The sequence below is a fragment of the Dreissena polymorpha genome, chromosome 8 (assembly GCF_020536995.1).
Source record: "Dreissena polymorpha isolate Duluth1 chromosome 8, UMN_Dpol_1.0, whole genome shotgun sequence".
Lineage (NCBI taxonomy): Eukaryota > Metazoa > Mollusca > Bivalvia > Myida > Dreissenidae > Dreissena > Dreissena polymorpha.
Window position 1 is genome coordinate 56,253,331 of NC_068362.1, and position 20,621 is coordinate 56,273,951.

At 39.4% G+C, this 20,621-nt stretch overlaps 1 protein-coding gene across 2 annotated transcripts in view; it reads left to right on the plus strand.

Moving 5' to 3' along the window:
* Positions 1-1,185: 1,185 nt before the first annotated feature.
* LOC127841766 (kinesin-like protein KIF11) overlaps positions 1,186-20,621 on the plus strand; it is a 66,618-nt gene continuing 47,182 nt past the window's right edge. For both annotated transcript variants that reach the window (XM_052370818.1, XM_052370819.1), the window contains exon 1: positions 1,186-1,322. In XM_052370818.1, the coding sequence (XP_052226778.1) occupies positions 1,249-1,322 (74 nt within the window). In that variant the 5' untranslated portion in view covers positions 1,186-1,248. The remainder of the gene's footprint in view (positions 1,323-20,621) is intronic.

A 20,621-nucleotide genomic window follows, 5' to 3' on the forward strand; every position in this document is an offset into this window, starting at 1 on the left:
CATGTTCTTCTTAACTTTTATTTTAATTTATATTGAAATATATATTTAATAAGTTTTTTTACACATTTTATATAAATTTATATATATTTGACAAAATCGTATAATCTCGCTTTAAGAACCACGCATTTTGGCAAATTGCATGTTACGTGCACGTGTATTGGGGACTTTTCTATCGCAACACGTTTCAAGTAAAGATGTTCATTCAAAATTGTAGATGCGGTTTTTTGACTCCATTCCCTACAAGCTAGATAAAATCATTCGAAAGGAATCATTCGGTAAGGAGTTAATATTTTTAACTAAAATTGCACATGCGATTATTTGACTACATTATGTGCAAGCTAACGATTAAATAATTTATCCGTGACGATCTGACGCTTTAAATAGCAAGTGGGGAAGGTAGCCTGCAAAATGCAAAGTGTGCGATTGCGCTCCTGAATATTCATAAAAGCTTTATTGTTTTGGAAATTAATTTTATGTTTTTTCTTGTGTTAGAACCCACCTTTAATAATTAAATTGAAATAAAACTAGAATTATATCGCGTTTCACCATTTCCACGTGCACAAATATGAAACCACACCTACCCCACGTGCTAAAGCGTCCATTCGTCACGGAATATTGATTATATCTTAAGCTTGCATAGAATGTAGTCAAATGATCGCATGTAAAATGTTTAACCAATATCTTTACTCACACCTGAGATATTGAAGTTTGAAAAGTGATGCGTTAGAAAAGTCTCCAAGTGTGTATTTATACACCTTTGTGTTTTGGATCTAATTCTGTTTTATGTATAAGGTTCGGAACGCCTTCAAACAACTTAAAATCCTTATTCTTGTAATTGACCATTCCAAAATACTGACCAAAGTTTTAATACTTATATCACATGTGTGTGTCTTCATTAAATACATATGGCTTTATTGATAACTTCTCAATCTATATCTAATTGTTTCCTTTCCCATCTAGTATAAATGTAAAGATTGGAAATGGGTGGAGTATTAATAACTAGGCAAAATTAATATGAATTATTTCAAATATACTAGCGATACTATTTTGTTAATATAATATGACATACAAGATTCCGATACAAACAATAAAAGCCTTTTAGAGGACTGGGACCCGTTTCTCCATTCGGCCATACCGTCGTGTCGAATTCGCGCAATTTCATTGGTGGGATCAAATAATACTGCGCGAAGTTCGAAAATCACTTCCGCTATACATTATACAGTTGTTTACATTTTGTTTTTGATGTAAATGAAAATGCCGCCATCAAAGGTGAAGGAATCTATTCAAGAAAATCAACATATTCAAGTTGCCGTGAGGCTAAGGTAATACTATTGTTACGCGTTACCACGTTACAGTTACACTCATATCAACATGATCAATGTCGCGAAAACATATTTCATTGATGTTAACACTTCCTACATTTGTGTCTTCAAGGAAATTTAAAGAGCTCTTACAGGTTGCTCTTCTTGAATGCTCGGAGATTTTATCATTTTGGGACGACGCCACAAAGGGTAGGAATCGTACTCGGGGCCCTCAATCTGTCAAATCCACGGTCGAAATTCGGCCGCACCCCCCCCCCCCCCCCCCCCCTCGAAAAGTATACTTTTTTGCCCTTTTTGGGGAAAACATTCCCTTTAAATTTATTTTATTTTTTTTATAGATAGATGTCTCATGATTACTATATCTCAATTCTATTTTAATTTAATCTTGTCAAACATACTAAATTATGAAATAAGCAATGAGAATAGTGCAAACATCGTTACATGTACAAATGTAATAATTAGAGAGTAATAAAGTATTTCCCTAACCTAATCCTTCATTACAATGGGCCCTTACCATAAATACGACACGATAAACTCTTCGTTAGTCGGCACGTCCAACCTCTGCGAGGACAACAGCTTGACTACCCAGAATAACATCAATCCTGGGATAAAGTACGAGCCAATCCAACTGTGGGGTTACAACGCACCAACTCTTAGTGGAAATCTACTTTCCACTACACTCCCTCCCTCTTTCTCTTGAAGGATTCGTTGATGTCCTTCTAATTTCCTTTTAAGCCTTAGACTGAATAAGTAAGACTTTTCATTGTTGTGGATCCTGTCTTAATCTGGACAGAATAAGCGTTAACTCAGACTGAAATTACTCACATCTGAAGTTCAGGGCTCGAATTTAATTTTTTTTTTTACTAGCAAAACATTGCGAGCAGCTTAAATACCAGCTCGCAAAATCAAAAAACATTCTCGTAAATTTTGCTGGAAACATAAATAAAAGCAAGTTTGGACAATTTAGTTTAGTACGGGTACTATTAAAACTAAATAAAATATGACATCAACCACAAGTTTAGGGGTTATATATGAAGTTCTTTTTCCCACTTTTTCACTGTTTTCGTGGAAGAATTTAATTTCCATGTTTTTTCTCTCAACTCAACGGTTAACTTTCCTTTATATTTCGTATTGTTATTTCAATCTGTGGGCAAAAAGAAACTAGTTATTTTTCGCTTCGACGACATGACTGTTCAGGTTTTTTGTCATTTATAGTGAACATGTGTGGATAATTGACTGTTTCATTATCTTTGTACCAATACCATCCGCATATATGTACTATAAGTATACCAGTCTACATACAAGGTGCGAGCTTCCGCATATGGGTATTCGGACGTTCTATTAATTGACCTGCAGTTTAGCATTGAGCGCATTTAGCAATATAACTCTTTTTTTTCACTCGCAAAAAAATTCTAGTGGCTTCAAACTTAACTCACAATCTGTATTTTTCAGTCGCATTTTGCGAGTGTGCGAGTGTTAATTTCGAGCCCTGAAGTTATCTCTTTTAACTAGTGTCAAAACAATTAAGTTTCGTCCCCATCCTGTCTTATTCTGGACAGAATGTTAAATCAGACTAAAATTACGCAGAACTGATCTTAACTGATCTCTTTCAACTAGTCTTTTGGGGTAGTGTATTCTATCAAAATATGTTGCTTCTTCTACATCCTCCTTCCTACCCAAAAAGAAGGAAGGCCGGCCCCTAAACCTTAACGCTATGTAAACGTCTTGAATTGGTGTAAGCATCATTTCCTCCTGGATCCCAAATCCTTGAACCTTGCATGTCTGTTTGACTCTGCGATTTACTATGACTGTATTGCAAATTGTCCCTCTTGGAACCCAAGTCAACCTCCCCGCTCTGGGAGGACCTCGGCTGTTCCCTTTTTATCTCTGGTTTCTCTTCCAAAGATGCTGATCTCCCGTGCAAATCACCACCACGCAAACCCACGTCATCCTGCTTAAAGGACCGCGGCTGTTTACCCCGTAAACCCACGTCATCCTGCTTAAAGGACCGCGGCTGTTTACTTTGGAAACCCACGTCATCCTCCCTCAAGGACCGCGGCTGTTTACTTTGGAAACCCACGTCATCCTCCTTTATGGACCGTGGCTGTTTACTTTGGAAACCCACGTCATCCTCCTTTAAGGACCGCGGCTGTTTACCCTGGAAACCCACGTCATCCTCCTTTAAGGACCGTGGCTGTTTACTTTGGAAACCCACGTCATCCTCCTTAAAAGACCGCGGCTGTTTACTTTGTAAACCCACGTCATCCTCCTGAAAGGACCGCGGCTGTTTACTTTGTAAACCCACGTCATCCTCCTTAAAGGACCGTGGCTGTTTACCACTTGCACTGACCAAAAATGCTTTGCAGCCTTTCACATCAGTACTATACAGGTTACAGTAATCTATCAAGTTATTTGAGCCTACTTCGACCTGGGACCAGCCTTGGCTCTCTAACTGGACCCTTTTAAGTTTAAAATCTCCTGTTTATAAGGACAATTTGAAACAAAATGACCCGTTTCATCACATGCAAAGCATTTCCGTTCATTCAACCTAGATGGTGTCCTGTTGTTTCTCCATGGCCTTCTTTTTTGACCTACAGCTAATTCATTGAGTTGTTCTTTTATTTTAATTAATTCTTTCTGCAATGTGCTTAAGTCATTGATAGATTCTTTGTCTGAATGTGATTGTACAGAACATATGTAAGCATTTGTGTCATTATAGTCTATAGCTGTTTGTGTAACTTTAGTACGACAACCTAACATAGCACCCTTAGAGTGCTGAAACAGCCTAATATCATTCATGGCGGCTTCAATAGTATGATGTCTTTTCATAAAAGTGTTATGTCCAGCATCAATATCTATTAAGCCTTGACAAAATCTATCAATGGCTTGCTGATTACAGAAGGATTCCGGTAAGTCACGGAAAGCTTCAGAAGCAAGGGCTTGTACTCGATCTCCCCAGTCCTCCATTGTTTCGCCTTTCTTTTGTATCTCTGTGGCAAATTTAGCTTGAGCTGATTCCGCAAGCTCAGCGCCAAACCTCCCTTCCAGCTTATTTAACAAAATTCTGTATGGCACTTCAGGATTGCTTTTCATTATTCGGGCGCAATAATCCAGTGCTGTCCCTGACAGACAGTGCAATAGGCACATCTTGCATTCTTCTGCAGTCCACCCAAAAGACCGTGCGTACTGCTCGAACTTCATGTGAAATGATTGCCACCGTGATTTGCCATCATACACCAGATTCTTGGGAATATCCCGCAAAGCCGATCTCGAAAATGGCTGCCCTCTTTGAAACGGAGTCCCGTCGCTGCCAAGTACTGGTTGAGGTAGCTTACTAGCTGGCAGATTATTTGAGTAGGCAATAGTGTGAAGAATCGGTTGATCCTCCTCTTCTGATGACACACCCCTTCCTGTGACAGTGTGGTGTGTAACCTTCTTCCTGTACACCTTATCTCGTGCATTCTTTCTCTTTGGAATTCCGGATGAGGATTCCAAATCATCGTCGCTATCCTCACGGCGGCGAAGATTATCTTTAACAAAGTGCAGTTGTTGTTGCGCATTTGTTAAAAACTCGCTAAATGCGCTGCAATCACCTTGTTTTTTGGCTGCAACTAGTTTTTTAGCAGTCGATAGGACCTCCTGGACGTCTTCCCACTGTGCTATTTCTGAAACCAACTTCTCTGAGGCATCACCATCCGCTTGTTTCTCGACTTTAGGTGATTCTGGTATGGGGCCCATAATTTTCTTAGGAATAGCGCCTAACGTTATATTAGGCGATTGTTGGGATCGATCTTTCCCCAGCTGCCTGTTGGGTGTAAAATCTAACAACTGTGTCAGACTTTCTGAAAGTGATTGACGCGTCAATGTTTGGAACGATTCTGCCGTTAAGTTCCCTAACCTGTTTCTGACATCAACAATAGTCGATGCCAGTCTACTGCTAATACCCGGGATTGATCTTAATTCTTCTTCTGTCAAACAATTAACAGGCTGCTTTATACAGGCCATGTTGGCAAGAAACTATTTAATCCAGAAGTATTCGATGACAAATACAACTAAAATAAATATGAAGATGTTTCCTCCAATATGTGTAAATTTAAATACACAAGATATGGGCTGCACTAGTTGTCATAATCAAGAGTATTTTTTATAAATACATTTGAAATATACTTACAACAAGGGACGGTAGCCAAGCTGCGTAGGTCACACTTTCTTTTATACTTCCCCGCCCACTGTCAACAATGGACTCGTCCAAGTTCCGATATTGCTGTAATTGGGCTTAAATAATGTATAAACAGGAAGAATAACCTCTGTTGGTCTGAATTCATAAAGAACCACTACCAACACAAAAAACTGTGACCTACTAGAGGCAAAACACACCAACTAGTCGTATGGTTTGGCCAAACAAAATTCCAGAAATAGGTGGTTATCAAAAACGGCGGGAAAAATTACCCACAGAAAATACTCAAATTCTGGTAAATTCTGTTTTGGAATGGGTTTAAAAAATCACCGCTGCCACCAATAAAGTATTTCCCTAACCTAATCCTTCATTACAATGGGCCCTTACCATAAATACGACACGATAAACTCTTCGTTAGTCGGCACGTCCAACCTCTGCGAGGACAACAGCTTGACTACCCAGAATAACATCAATCCTGGGATAAAGTACGAGCCAATCCAACTGTGGGGTTACAACGCACCAACTCTTAGTGGAAATCTACTTTCCACTACAGTAAGTTAAAAATCCCCCAAAAAGGGAAACGCCGCAAAAATTCCCCCTGCTATGGGTAGCGACCCGCTTTCCCTAAAATGGATTGAGGGCCCTGGTACTGGCGCTGCCGATGAAGTAATAGTGCCCCTCGCGTAAGCACCTTGACCTAACACCTCAAAGTTAGGTCTGCATGCCGGCCAGCTTTCGTCCGACCTCTCTTTCTCAGTTTCTGCGCAACGTGTGCAATATACCACAACTAAAGTTTATTCATCTTGATTAAATGTCAATAACCCCCTTTTTATAATCTTAGAATAATAACCCACAATTGGCAGGGGTTGAAGAATCCACTCGACTGCTTGCATATGCAAGTGAAGTTGACGGTCGGGCGAGTAAAATTTGTTAAATACTCGACCGACCAGGCGAGTGCTGTTTTTCAATTTGAGAAATATAAATTCAGTTCCAGAACTCCTTCCACATTGATACAAATTGCAAACAATTTTTCGAACGAACAAAAAATACCTTAAGTACACGAAGAAACTGCACTTTCGTTTTTTACAATGAAAAATTACCTCACAGGCACAGTAAAAATAATGCTCAAAATCGGCTGCGCTCTTTTCAGCATTATCAGTGCTCTTATCTAATCGATTAAAAGTGAATAAAACTGTTAATATATTGGTCATTCCGTGAATTTTAATGTAAATATCAATAAAACAATAATACATCACTGGTAAATTATAACACTTCTTATATTTAATTAAAAATAAACAGAATTTTTTTTTTTATTAATAAACAGAATAATTCCGAATTTCGTGATCAGAAGCCTTAAGGCAAAATTTACCATATTGTAACCGTTTGTCAATCAAGCGTGTCTTTCAGTAAAAGTTAGTCTGAAATACTAAAATGGAAAAGGGTTCTATTTTAAAATATCTGCAAGGTGGTGGCGACAGCGAACAGAAAGAATTAGAAAGGTCGTCAAAACTAGAAGCGGAAAGAATTGAGAAAAGGAAAGAGGTGCAGAAAACGTAAGGAAAGCAAATATAATCCATCAGATAATGTAGTTAATTTGTTTGCAGTTTAGTGTCACTATGTTTAGTAGGTTTAAAAGGTTCTGGTTGATCATAACTATAAGTATAGATATCTATTTTTTATTGCAGGGCGAGTAGATTAAAGTGAAGGGCGAGTGGATTGTCAAGCCTACTCGCCCTCAGGTTTTTTTTCCCACTTTTTGGGAAGATAGCCCATGGCTTTGGAATTGGGAATTTTATCGGTATTTTCATGAAATTGGGAAAATAAATTCATTAGCCTTTTTTTTCACACGAAAAGTCCACTGATTAGGGAAATACTAAATTTGATATAACTCTTTACAATCATTCAAATTAAAAGAAAAAAATCATATAATACTTTGTTAGATGTAATTGAATTACAATTGAGATCAAATACACATAAGACTTCATTCTAAAAAAAAAAAAAAAAAAAATTTTTTTTTTGGGAAATTGGGAATTTTTTGCCACATTTTGGGAAAAAGTATACTTTTTGGGATTGGGAACATAGCCGAATTTCGGCTATAAAATCGGGCCAAAAAAACCCCTGGCCCTGCAGGGCGAGTGGCTCTGGAAAAATTCTTCAACCCCTGATTGATTGTGCCTTAGTGCAAATAGGCTTGCTTACAAAATGCAAAGTTATTTATTCATGGGTGAAAGTGTTCCGTATTTTTACGGAATTCCGTATTTTTTGGCTTCTCAGAGGTCGTTTTCGTGAATCATGTAGATCCGATGAGATTTTGTTGGGGGGGGGGGGGGGGGGTAGGCCATGTGTACAGCAATGCCGACAAACAAACAAACAAAATACGCTCGATTCCAGACGTGATAAATTGGTTTTCCACTGTTCTGTTAACCCATATCTAATTGTAGATTCGACGCGGCCATTGCTTGTTTATAAGTCTATCACCCTGGGCGTATTGCTCTTTCATTTTCTATAGCATCGTTCTTTCCCTCTTGGCACTATTCACCCGAAATAACATGTCTCCCGCAAGACTCTCCGCGCATGCAGAAGGCAGCATGGCGTCACCTAATTAGAATATTCTGACGAAATCTGCCGATAATTTACGATTCCTTTGTCTATGAAATGGTTTACCGCACGGAATAACTCGAAGTTAATCGGGAATCTGACTTGGTTTCCAAAAAAGCGTTTTAATTGGTTTACGTAAATCGGTCAACCAATGGAAATCGACGTTATGAAACGGTCTTATCTCTCAAAAAAATATGGCGGACAAGTCAAAATAACTTCCGAAACAAAAAAAACACGACCAACTCATGTATTTGCTTCCGGGGTTCGACACAAAAGAACTTGAAAGTGATGTGAAAAATAAGTGGCAATGGGAATGGCTCCATGAAAGAGACTCTCGTAGAGAGAAATGGGGAGATTGGTTTAACAAACAAACAAAAAAACATTCAGGGTAGCGCATATGATATTGTGATATCTGTTTCAAAACGATCAAGTACCAATCAAATGGGAAAAAGGCATTCAAGTCTCACGCCGAGGACGTTACGCATGTGAAAAATTACCGGACGTGTAAATCATATCATTAGTAAATAACTAGATAAGATATAAAAACAAATTACTTTAAAATACAAGACAGAAAATGTGTTGCTATAACATCTTCATTGATCTATACATGTATTATACTGTAAATATTTGTATATAGTTGAGAAAGTTTAGTGTTATCTTAAAAATTTTGCCTATCACATTTGATCTACATGAAATGTTAAAGAAATAAATTGTGATATATTCTTGCAAAACTAACTGTTTTTTCTGTTTTGAATCACTTAAAAATACAGGTGTCTTTAAGCTAAGGAGATGTGATTTCTTTGTTTCAAATAAGCTAAAATGCAGGAGCTTCCGGGGGCCTCCGGCACCATGGACCCCTAGCCAGGGCACTTGCCCTGGACCCACCGGGGGCCCTATCGGTAAAGCCCCCATATTTTTTTTCAGTATTTTGGGAATTTCCTACTTTCACCCATGTTTATTAAGCATGCTATCAAGACATGATAAACGAAAACAGTTTCAATGAATTGCTAATTATTTTTGTTTTGCCCTTTTGCACAATAATGAAACTATACGCTTTAACCATAAAGCCATAATTAATTGAAATCAATAGTCACTGTGACTGCTTTTAATTTGATGATGCATATGAGCCATAATTTTTGTAAATACAAATCTGCCAAAAAATTCGCCTTCTTTTTCAAAACATGGTCCTGTAACTCCTGTCCTTTTCTTGTCTACACAATTCATGGACAGGAGCACCCACCTTACAACATATTTCCACAAATTTTAACAAATAACATAAGTGCCGACAAAAACATCCTCCTTGCAGCACACATGAAAAGGCCCTCACCCCCCACATGGAACTGCATAATCTACAATAGAAAATAAGCCTTTAAAATCTCTTTCACAACAGCTTTGTTTTTCTCTGAAGTGACTTTTAAACTTGAAAACATCACATTGGCTCCCGATCAAACTTTATCTCTCCGGTGTAATCACAGCCTACTTAATCTAATATAAACAAGAAATATCTTTAAAAAAGATATACGGCGTAAATAGTTTAATGAATGAGATCAAGGATAGCGAATGTCTTTTTCTGTGCAGTTCTTAGCTGCATCACACGCAGTACGGGATGTTACGGGGAGTTTTCGCGGCTTATTTTACATTATAACATATTGCTGGTCATAAACCTATAGATACAAAACAGAAAACCAAAAGAAGAATGGAAGTGAAATTTAAACATATGAGTCAACCGGCCACACGAGAAGTATCCGTATTTATAGGCGCGTTCTTGGAACAAACCTGTTTTAGTGGTTTGTCGGGCATTGCTATTTGATTCGATTATTAACAGTATCAATTATCATCGTGCTAATGCTTAAAGTGATATTATGGGCATTTTGCACTGTTGAATTGAGCTGAAAAGAATTAACAGGTCAAAATAGTTAGTTAAAATGTGGTTACTGATTAATTATCTGCAACTCACCTTGCTACCAGTTGTTTTTAAAAATATATTTTATATTCGATATTCTTACGTGACCCACCCAGTCCTGTAAGCTGAAATGATCCGTAAAACAATTTCGTGTCTTTGTGTCGTATGAACAAATCTGCACTAAAACTAAATTTAGGTTCAACTCGTAAACGCATGATCAGTTGTCAAACGAAAGTACGGTTGATATTCAACTGCATTATTTTTCTCTTTCTGGTATATTGTTTTAGTATGATGATGCTGCATTAATTAATATAAGTGTATATGAAGTAGAAACATAAAAAATAATCAACGGTTGCGATAGACACCTCTAAACTGTTACATGCTCATAATATCACTTTAGTACATAAGCAATATGGACGAATAATTATTGTTAAATATATCAACAATAATATTTATCATTGTATTGTTGAAAACACATTAAGAATCTATTATTTACATACCATAATTATATTGCTGAATATCTTCATTTAACATATTTCTGGTCTAAAGAAAATTCCAGGTCACCTAGTTCACGGATAGCGTCTTTATTATATAACGATTATTTTACTGGCCGCCAACTCCGGTGATGACCTGTATATAAACTCTGAATGTCCGCGAATTGACCCGATATACCTCGCGGGTTGAAATGCAATGCTTTAAAGTGAGGCCTCGCTTCCATTGCTCTTTATACTTTTAAATGTTAACATGTTGACAGGAATAAGGAAGTAAGTACTAAATATGAGAACATAGCCTTTTAAGTATAAACGCTCTTGCGCTGGTAATACTCTGAAAATAAAAGGTGCACGCACAAACTGTATTGATGTCGAGAATTGAGTGTAAAACTGTTCTATCTATTAAGCCTTTTCATTCGAGATAAAATTGTTTCATACAGTAAAACAGTGTTACAAAGACGCGGATATGTTTCCAATGTTCTGGTGGTATACTCAAATCAGCCAATGGAATAAATGAAGTGTATTCATTCGTACCTAGCCGCGGGAAATTTTATTGGACACTTACAAAGGTCAGGCTAAGGTGAAAAACTGGCTTATGCAGCTTACGCCGAAAAATTGACTTCATGTACATTTTAAAAACTATTTTGCATTAACATTTCATTGAAACTGCTGATCCTTGCATGAATGGTATTGAAGAATGTTGTCAGTATAAGAAAAAAAAAAATCTTCTTTTTGTCCAAGGACAAATCATACCTATAATTGCTTTAAATTTTATACAGATTAAGTACATTTTGCAGCATAATCACTTCATTGACATCTGGAGGAAAAGACAACTAAAATAAAACAAAAACTATTGTACCCACCCCCACCCTTTACCAATTGAGGCGGTACAACATCTGGTGGTTTGCCAATCTGGCCTCAGCACATCACTCGTGCTGTTACCTTTATCCTTGAGATATGTGCCTAATTTCCACCGCTGGGACCGCTCCCAACGGCGAGAACTAAACAGTCGCCACCCTTTAGAACCACGCCTGAAAGGTCTTCGAGATTCTTCTCCTCGGCTTTCGTCAGAGGCAACTTGGTATCCGGATGCGCCACCCCCTCGGTGGTCACCCGCAGTGACTCCATATCTGGTCGCACACTTCCTGTGGTCTTCCGATGGAACGTCATAATCGAACCCTGCACCGACGGTCTCTCACGGTGATACAACAACCGAACGCACTTTTCTGGCGGTCTGCCGCATGGACATCAGCTGGATCCACAGGTTCGGCGGTCGGTTTGGCCCTATCTCCAGTGGCCGGTTTGGCCACCGCTCGCGCTGCCTGGCAAATTGCCCCTCCCTGGGCAACTTCTGCCGCCTCTCGGCTCGCTGCTTCCGCAGTTGACCGCCACCCGTTGTACGCGAAATGCATCCACGCACACAGGATCCCCATGGTCTCCTTCAGCGATCTTGCCATTGACCATCCCTGGACCACGGACGAAATCTGGCACAGTTGGCATCACCAACGGAACTGCATCGTGCACGTCCGTGGCATGCTGTGGGCCTCCCCTCTCGAGGTTCAAAACCTGTCCATCAAAAATAATGGTTGCCTCTGCCATATTAATGATGGCTCAGCCCAGATTTACCAAAATGTCTAACCCGAGAAGCATATCGACATCTTTCGGAGCTACATGCAAATGCTTCCGATACCAGCAGTTACCAATCTTTAAGTCAACTGGGCCTACAACAAAACTCGGCATTGAGGCGTCCCTTCTTGTCATCAACAGCTTGACATCACGCAGCCTGGGAGGTGGCTGCTGGACCATGGCCTCATAGATCCGATCAGAGATAATACTGACCTCTGCTGCCGAATCAACCACTGCGCCAACCATGATATCGCCCACCTTGTACCTTTAAAGGGGCCTTTTCACGTTTTGGTAAATTGATAAAATTGAAAAAAGTTGTTTCATATTCGCAAATTTTCGTTTTAGTTAAGATATTTGTGAGGAAACCGTAATACTGAACATTTACCATGCTCTAAAATAGCCTTTATATGCATCTTTTGACTATTTAAAAACCTGAAAATTATAAAGCGTTGCAACGCGGAACGATTAAATAATTTGGAGAGTTCTGCTGTTGTCGTTATATTTTGTGAATCTACGAGGATCGCTTATATCAAGTATAAAATACATCTGTCTGTGTATAAGGAAGGATGGCCGAGAGGTCTAATGCGTAGATTTTTTACTCCAGGACTCCATGGGTCAGTGGTTCGAGTCCTGCTGAGGGTTACCTTTTTTTTTTCTTTTTTAAATTTTATTCTTGATTTTTTACTGGAGCTTTTTAGATCTTATGTTTACATTTATCAATATAAAGCATTTAATGACAAACTTCAAAACATGCCAAAATCTGTGAAAAGGCACCTTTAAACAAAACTGCGAAACTGAACCTAGCTGGTTTTCATTAACCACTTCTGGTTCGACCCGACTGCTCATCCGTCACAGCTACCACTACGGGCGCTTTCTCCTCATGGTTGGCTAAGGACGTGGTATTTTCAAGACAATTCCGCTGGAAATGTCCCAATCCACAAGACTTAAAGCACGATATGCCCCGCTTCGCCATACCAGGATATTCGCCCCAATTAGACCCATATCTTCCTTGCTTGGATCCCTCAGGGCTGAAATTTGAATGCTGGTATTCACTACGATACCCGTTGTTTCGCCAGTTCCCGTCGCTCCCATCGTAAGCATTTTGGCCGGATCCCCTTTCGTAGGCATGTTGGTTCCGATGCCCACGTGGACCGCCGCGGCTCCAGGTGCCTTCTTGATAGGGATCCTCGGCCAAACACTCGCCATAGCATCCCTCGTTTCCGCCGAGACGGAACGACGGAACCGTTCGTCCGACGCGGCGAACAGCATCCAGGGTCCCACAAGGGCTGGACGACAGTTCCACAGCACCCTGCAATTGACCAACCACCTGGCTCAACTTGTCGAGGGCCGACCCACTCACCACCTCTGAAATTGGTTCCTCGCCAACCGCGTGAACCCATCTCAAGTCATCCTGCTCATCCATTTGGATAGGGGCACATGCAAATTGAAGGTGATGGAACAATCTAATTTTTTCCATAGCCTCTTCTATAGACTTTGGTTGCTGCATGCTCACCTGCCAGCCTGCTTCACTGTGATGTAGCCCATGGCAAAACTTTGCCACTGCCTGCTCGGTGGCGTATGTTTGGGGAAGATTTGGAAACGCCACCAACAGCGTAAGCACGTGATCTGACCAATCTTCTAGGGACTCGCCTACTTCCTGTTGAGCAACCTGTAAACGGCCCTGCGCAGTGGCGGGGAGCTCCCTGGCGCCAAAGCGCCCATCCAAACGATGCATTAATTCCTTATAAGGGACATTTTCCCTGCCTTCAGTTAGTACTGCATAAAAATCTGCAGCTTTGCCCATCAAACATCAAACCAACCCATCGGCGCGCTCAACATCTGACCATTTGTGCAATTTGGCATAGCGCTCAAACTTGCCCCGGAAAACTGGCCAATTGCTACGACCGTCAAACTGTAGGTTTTTAGCAGGGGTTTTTCTGCCTATTTTGGGAAAAGGAGTCTGACCAAATTGGGAATTTTTATCGACAAAATTGTCCATTTTGGGAATTTTCGAGTCGATGAAACGGTCAATTTAGGAATTTTATCATGCTTAAATAAGTTAGTGGTTTTACAAAAAAAACATATTTTTATTTGTTATTTTGTCTTCAAAAACAAACACTGGTAACAGGTAAGTAAGTCACACAAGTCACAGCATGATTTTTCTTTGCTTTCTGTCTTTTGCATTTGATGAACTTGAACTTGGAGACTGAACAACAACTTTCTTACTAGGCTCCGAAGAAGAATTATCGACCGAGTCGGACAATGGAACAGCCATGGGTATTTCACTTGCTTGCACTGCTTGTTCGGGGTTACTAGAGGGAGTAGAAGATTCAGCGATTTTCGCAAACATCGACGTTATCGTCGAACATCCTTTTGCATCTCTTTTTTTTTTTTTTTTTTTTTTTGCTGTAGTACTTATCGTTATGGAAAGCCATGTTTGAAAATAAGCGTCTACAGATTTGGACTAGAATGTGTATTGTGCGGCTCTATATACTTGTTATAATGCGGAACAGTTCAAACCTTTTCGCTGTCAATGTTGGCAGATGCATCCGGCAAATACACCTGCGAAAATCTGAGTCGCTAAAGGCTTAATTACGTCGTGGATGAAGGGAAGTCACTCTTTCGATATAAATTATGTTTACTTTTTACGATTTTGAAATAATTTTTTTTTGGAATTGGGAAATATGTAATCAAAATTCGATTGGGAACGGGTCCGTTTGCTTTGGGAATGCCTCCGTTGTCCGGAGGCGCAGACAGTGCAGAAAAACCCCTGTTTAGGTATTTTGGTTATCACATCCCGATTACTCGGAGTAGCAGGATTTTGTGTAGTTGCAGGCGGGAGTGCAACAGGAAGGCTCGGTATTACAGACTGGTTGATGAGCGCCAGAGTAGCTGGCTGATTAGGTATTATCGGTTGGTTGATGGGTACCAACGTAGCAGACTGATTTGGTATGCTAAGTTGGTTAACAGGCGCCAGGTTAGCAGGCTGATTGTCTATGCTAGGTTGGTTCATAGGCGCCAACGTAGCAGGCTGACTATGCATGTTAGGTTGGTAAATGGGTACCTGGTTAGCATGCTAATTTTGTACAGGTGGGAACCAAAGTAGCAGGTTGATTGTACATGCTAGGTTGGTTGATGGGTGCCTGGGGTTATGTAAACAGGGGCAATGGCTCCCTCATTCTCATCTGAAGCTCTTCCCAGCAAGCCGTGATATCGCCTCCAAGTCAGATATCTGGGAAGCAAGCTCGGCCTTACCTCGATCCTGAGTGTCAGGCCAGGGCTCGCGCTGTCGTTCGCCATTTGAGCCTTTTGCGAAAATATTGAGAATTTGGCTCAAGATAATTCTGATTTGCGAAAATGCTAAAATTTTGAACATTTCATTGAAAATTTCCGCCATTTAAATCCAGACTGGTTTTCTATTGTTTTTTCTTTGTTTCGTTGAAAGTGTTCGCAAATTAAACAATAAACGAAAACTGGTCTGCACCAGAACATGAGACATCGCTTGACCTTTGTTATTGAAGCGCACGTGGTATCTGACCAATCAACATTGAGTTCGCTCACGCATACTATTGGGTCATTCATGTGCAGACATAGTTACTATTGTCGTCTGCCAACAACATAGCGGCCGATGGCAAATGTCGTATTTAAAGATAAACAAATGACAAGAAGCGCAACAATTAATAATTTCTAATCTGATTACTTTACACATTTCTACCGACTATCGATCTGAATTAAAGGATGATCATTAAAGAATTAGTTCTGTGTTGATGATGTTACAGCTTTCTGCCGATTATCGACGTTATCGTTTGAAATTAAAAGATCATAATTAAGTTGTTTTTTTTACCCTCAAGCTATGCTCTTGTAAAGAATAATGTCAATCAAATGGTATATTTATCAGTGCTCCAGCTAGAATTTGAAAAGGGCAGTGCGGCTTTTTTGTCAAAAGGGCACTTTCGACGCACAGTATTTTGTGAAAAGGGCACTTTTGACGCGCAGTATTTTGTGAAAAGGGCACGTTCGAGCGCGCGAGTGTTTCTGGAATGCTTTCTATTGCATGTTAATTTATATGTTATAAATAATTGTATTATTCCCATTATTATTAAACCATTCAAATATAATGTCTACAATGAGGATTAAACTAATTACAATGTAATAAGAGATTTATGAATTATCATATGTAAAAAAAAAAAAAAAAAATTTATTTTTTTTTGAGGGGGGGGGGCAGGGCGGAGGTTCGGGGGGGCAGGGCGGAGGTTCGGGAGGGCAGGGCGTGGCGCCCTTCGATTTAGGCCTAGCTGGAGCACTGTTTATTATGTATTTGCTAGGTTACTGGTTTTCATTTTCTGCAATCAAACGATATGCAAATTTTATTTCAAGTGAAAAGCTTGTACATTTTTTCGGACTATCGTTTTCGGATACATTATTTTTCGCTGAATTAAATTTATTTTTGGAGTTCTTTATAGAAGAAATACAATGACGAATACACATGCGGTAATACGGACGATGTGGTTTATATTATATTTTATTGTATTCACCTGAAATTGCAATTGTTCTATAACGCAGAACACTTTGTAAGGGCTCTAGGTGGGGTGGGGGTCTCTGTCCTTTATTCCTGTTGGGTTCCAGCGGCTTCGGTTTTAAGACCCCTGGCCTAATTTTCAGGATTTTAAATTTGGGACAACTTACTTCACTGTTAAGTTTAATGTATAATTAACTTACCAATGTACTTTGACAAGTACCATTATAATTATTTCTATGTTGAAAACTGCATCTTATATTATATGTGATATGCCCTTGTTGTCATTAAAAGAAATATAAACAAGTTGATAGTATGTATTATGATTTAAAAACCACTTTTCGCTAGCCGAAAAACGAAAACTGGTTGGCTCAAAGAAATTTTGGGCCAGCGCTAGCCCTGGTCAGGCCCCTCCTTTTGGACAGGCATACCTACCCCCCCACCTTTCGTGTGAGACTGACTCACCAGTAAACAAACACCCCATGTCTTCTTCATGGGTTTCTTCCTCTTCCTCTAGCATACTTGCAAATAACCTTGGATTAGGACGGAAGTCCAACAACCATAGTGTTTTATCCAGGCCGTTTTAGCGTGGCGCGGCGCCACGCCGCTTTTTTGAAGCGCCTCGCTGCCCCTTTCAAAGCAAATCAGCGCCACGCTGCCCTTTTCAAAGGCCACCGCCCTGTTTTCCGCCGTGCGCGACCTTATTGATAACATCTTAATTGCCTCTTAACCAAGCTTCTAAGCCGACTATTATCAGCGAAGATTCGCGCGGTTGTGAATACGTCATGCGTGAATAACCATGTGTCAATATCAATCGATAATTTCAGTGGCTTTGTAACACTAATCGGTCCGGATACAATCGTGCACAGTTACTTAGGAGACTTGATGAAAACCTCGATGTTATTCACGTGAAAATTGTGCATTTCATGCATAATTCAGTTATATCAAAACATTTATTTTTACGCGTAATTAAATTTAAAAAAACACCAGTTGTATCTGTACAATATTGATTTGATTTTGTAATGCAAAACAGTTTTAAGTTAATAAAAATTAATTTACACGGCTTGCACTAAGCGGCGTACGGCCGTATATTACGCCCGATAATTGTTTCCATACGCCGATTACAAAACCCCATGACGTCCACTGTACTTCCTGAAAATTGGCCATTCGCCGAAAATAGCAACCCGTGACATTATTAAAGCTGTCGATTAAAATAACGCTCCGCCTCCTATCCAATACAATTGGCGCAGGCTCATATTAAAGCTGTCGATTTAAATAACGCTCCGCCTCCTTTCCAATACAATTGGCGCAGGCTCACAGTAGATGTGTGTTGATGAATTGTAGCAGACGACAATCTTAACACGTTTGCTGTTCACGGTTAGGCAGACCGCGCTTAATTGGAGCATGTGCTTGTTTATTGTCACGATGTTTTGATTACAATAACGTGTGAATGTCGGCAAAGAAGTTGATACCCCGTCTTGGACCCTGTTTGGCCAAAAGTTGTTAATTGTTGTAACAGTAGTAGGCCTGCACCATTGGTTCAATTAAGAACATTATGACCCGTTTGTAACTTGTCAAAATATGTTAATTGGCAAACACAGATATGAATTTTACAAAAATATTGAACTTGTACCACTTATCATTCGTGTTTAGAATGTCGCAACGTACGCTTTCCGATTTTGGCATTCCACTTTCGACGAAACGTAAATTAGAAATTGATGCAAATTGCTTTGTAAGCAAAACAAGTTTATATCGGAGACCAATTAACGTATATTGAATTAATTGACAATGAACAAAAGACAGTACGGCGCCGTTCCTAGTTACACTTTTTGCGAAATAAAATGTACACAATACAACACGTGGTCATGAAAACAATGTCATTACGCAGAACTTTCTGACTATTCAACAAAGTGTTAGTGTTTGTGAATCTCCATTTAAGATGCATATAAAGGACTTGTTTGTGCAATGTGTGTAACGTTTTAAATATAAATAATTGTTTAAGAGGGTAACTCATTTAACAGTATTCTAAGACTTCTTTGAAAAGCTATAGTTTGTATAAGATATATATCCTATGGTGTTTAATCTTGTTTTTTGTTACTACATGAAAATATAAAACACACAATAAAATATACATTCTGGATTTTGTTGGTTTAATTATTCAACAATAAATCTAAAAACTATACATACAATGTTTGTGTGTAACAAAGCTTGTTATTAAGTCACTATACAAATATATTTGTGCCCTTTTTATGGATGTCGCGCGCTAAAGTGCCCTTTTTTGAAATTTTGCACCACGCCCTTTTTCCTTCCTGTATAATACACTAAACCACATATCCTCTCGATCCAGAGGCCGCTGAATAATTATTCCCAATGAGTCTGGGGACAGGTTCCCATTAATTTTCCTAAAATGTATAATTCCCTTAGCCATTTTTGCCCCTACCCCCGGAATGGATGTTAACACATTGGGAGGGTCAAAATTTACTCATATTAATTGTGGCCCTGGTGAGCGACTCTTGCTGCCCACGCAACTCATCTTTCAAATTGCCACTTTATTTAATAAAAATTAAAATATACTTCAAAAACATAAAATTCTAATCAGCGTAGTAATGGACGACAATTAACATAAAATTGCTCACTAATAAACGATAAATAAAATCGCTACCGCTGTTGTTCCTATAAATAATTAAAAAAACTGCAAATAAAAAACACGTCGCTTTAACTTGACGTTAAGCACCAATTTTCTGGGACCCAGTTTACATTCGCAATAACACTGCTATAAATAGAATTGCCAAGGACAAAACTCGTGCCCGTTAACTTCTATTTCCTCGGACTTTAGTTACCGATACATCAGCAATTTACACTGCTATATACATGTACAGCAGTCAACCAAACACGTTTTTCATGAACTGCTGCGCACAGAATACGCGCCAACTAATCACGGGAAAATTGCTAATAAAAAAAACACGTGGCCGTCCGTTGATTACACAGGCAATGATTGAATGAAACTGTTACAAACAGCATTGGACAATCACGTTTTTTAAACAAATATTTCGCCAACTAATAACACGGCCGGCAAATGCCAACAATGGAAAAGAAAAACTATGATGCCGTCTGTTTTTTTACATACATCTAAAAATAGACAAAAAATGCCTTCAACTTTATAGAAATAACGTTTTAAAACACACAGAACTTCAAATTAAATTCGATGCGACAGTCCAAAGTAAATTACACGATGCCGATTTATTTGCCAATTTTTTTTATAGAACTAGCCTAACAGTTTAAACACAATTACAAAAACCCCATCAGTACTGCCATTGTAGTGTTTTCACCCGGTTAGCTATTCGTGGGTTTTACAACAATTATCACAACCGCTAGCAAAGATAATATACTAGACTACTCACATGGGCATCGACTAGAATCCTTGTCAGGGTGGCACCAGACGTCCTCGTCGTCTTCAAGGAAACTCGTCGGCTTCACGCGTCTGGTACACTCGTCAACAACACGCGTCGGCTCGTCAGGTACACTCATCGGCTACGGCTTGTCCACGTCACGGAATGGCACTTTACTTCTGGGAATGGCCTTCCAGGGAAATACGTGTCATTGACACAATCACAGGCAAACACTTACAACTCACAGACTCACAGTCACAGACTCACTTATATCTTCAGATTCTTCTGGGAATGGCTCTCCAGGGAAATACTTGTTATTGACACACTCACAGGCTAACATACACAGTTACATATACAATACAATACAATATAACATATACAAGCTCACAGTTACTCATAAACAAGTTCACACAGGGACATAGACACATCTACTCACCTCAACGTCCCGTGCACAAGAGACCGTACTATCTCGTGCTGCCCAGCATGCACTATACCAATTTGTTGCTAGTTCCCAATCACAAGGTATGTGCGCGTTTCGTAGGCCGGGCACCGGCACAACAATACATACAGCTCAGAGTTATTCTTGATAAAACGGTGAT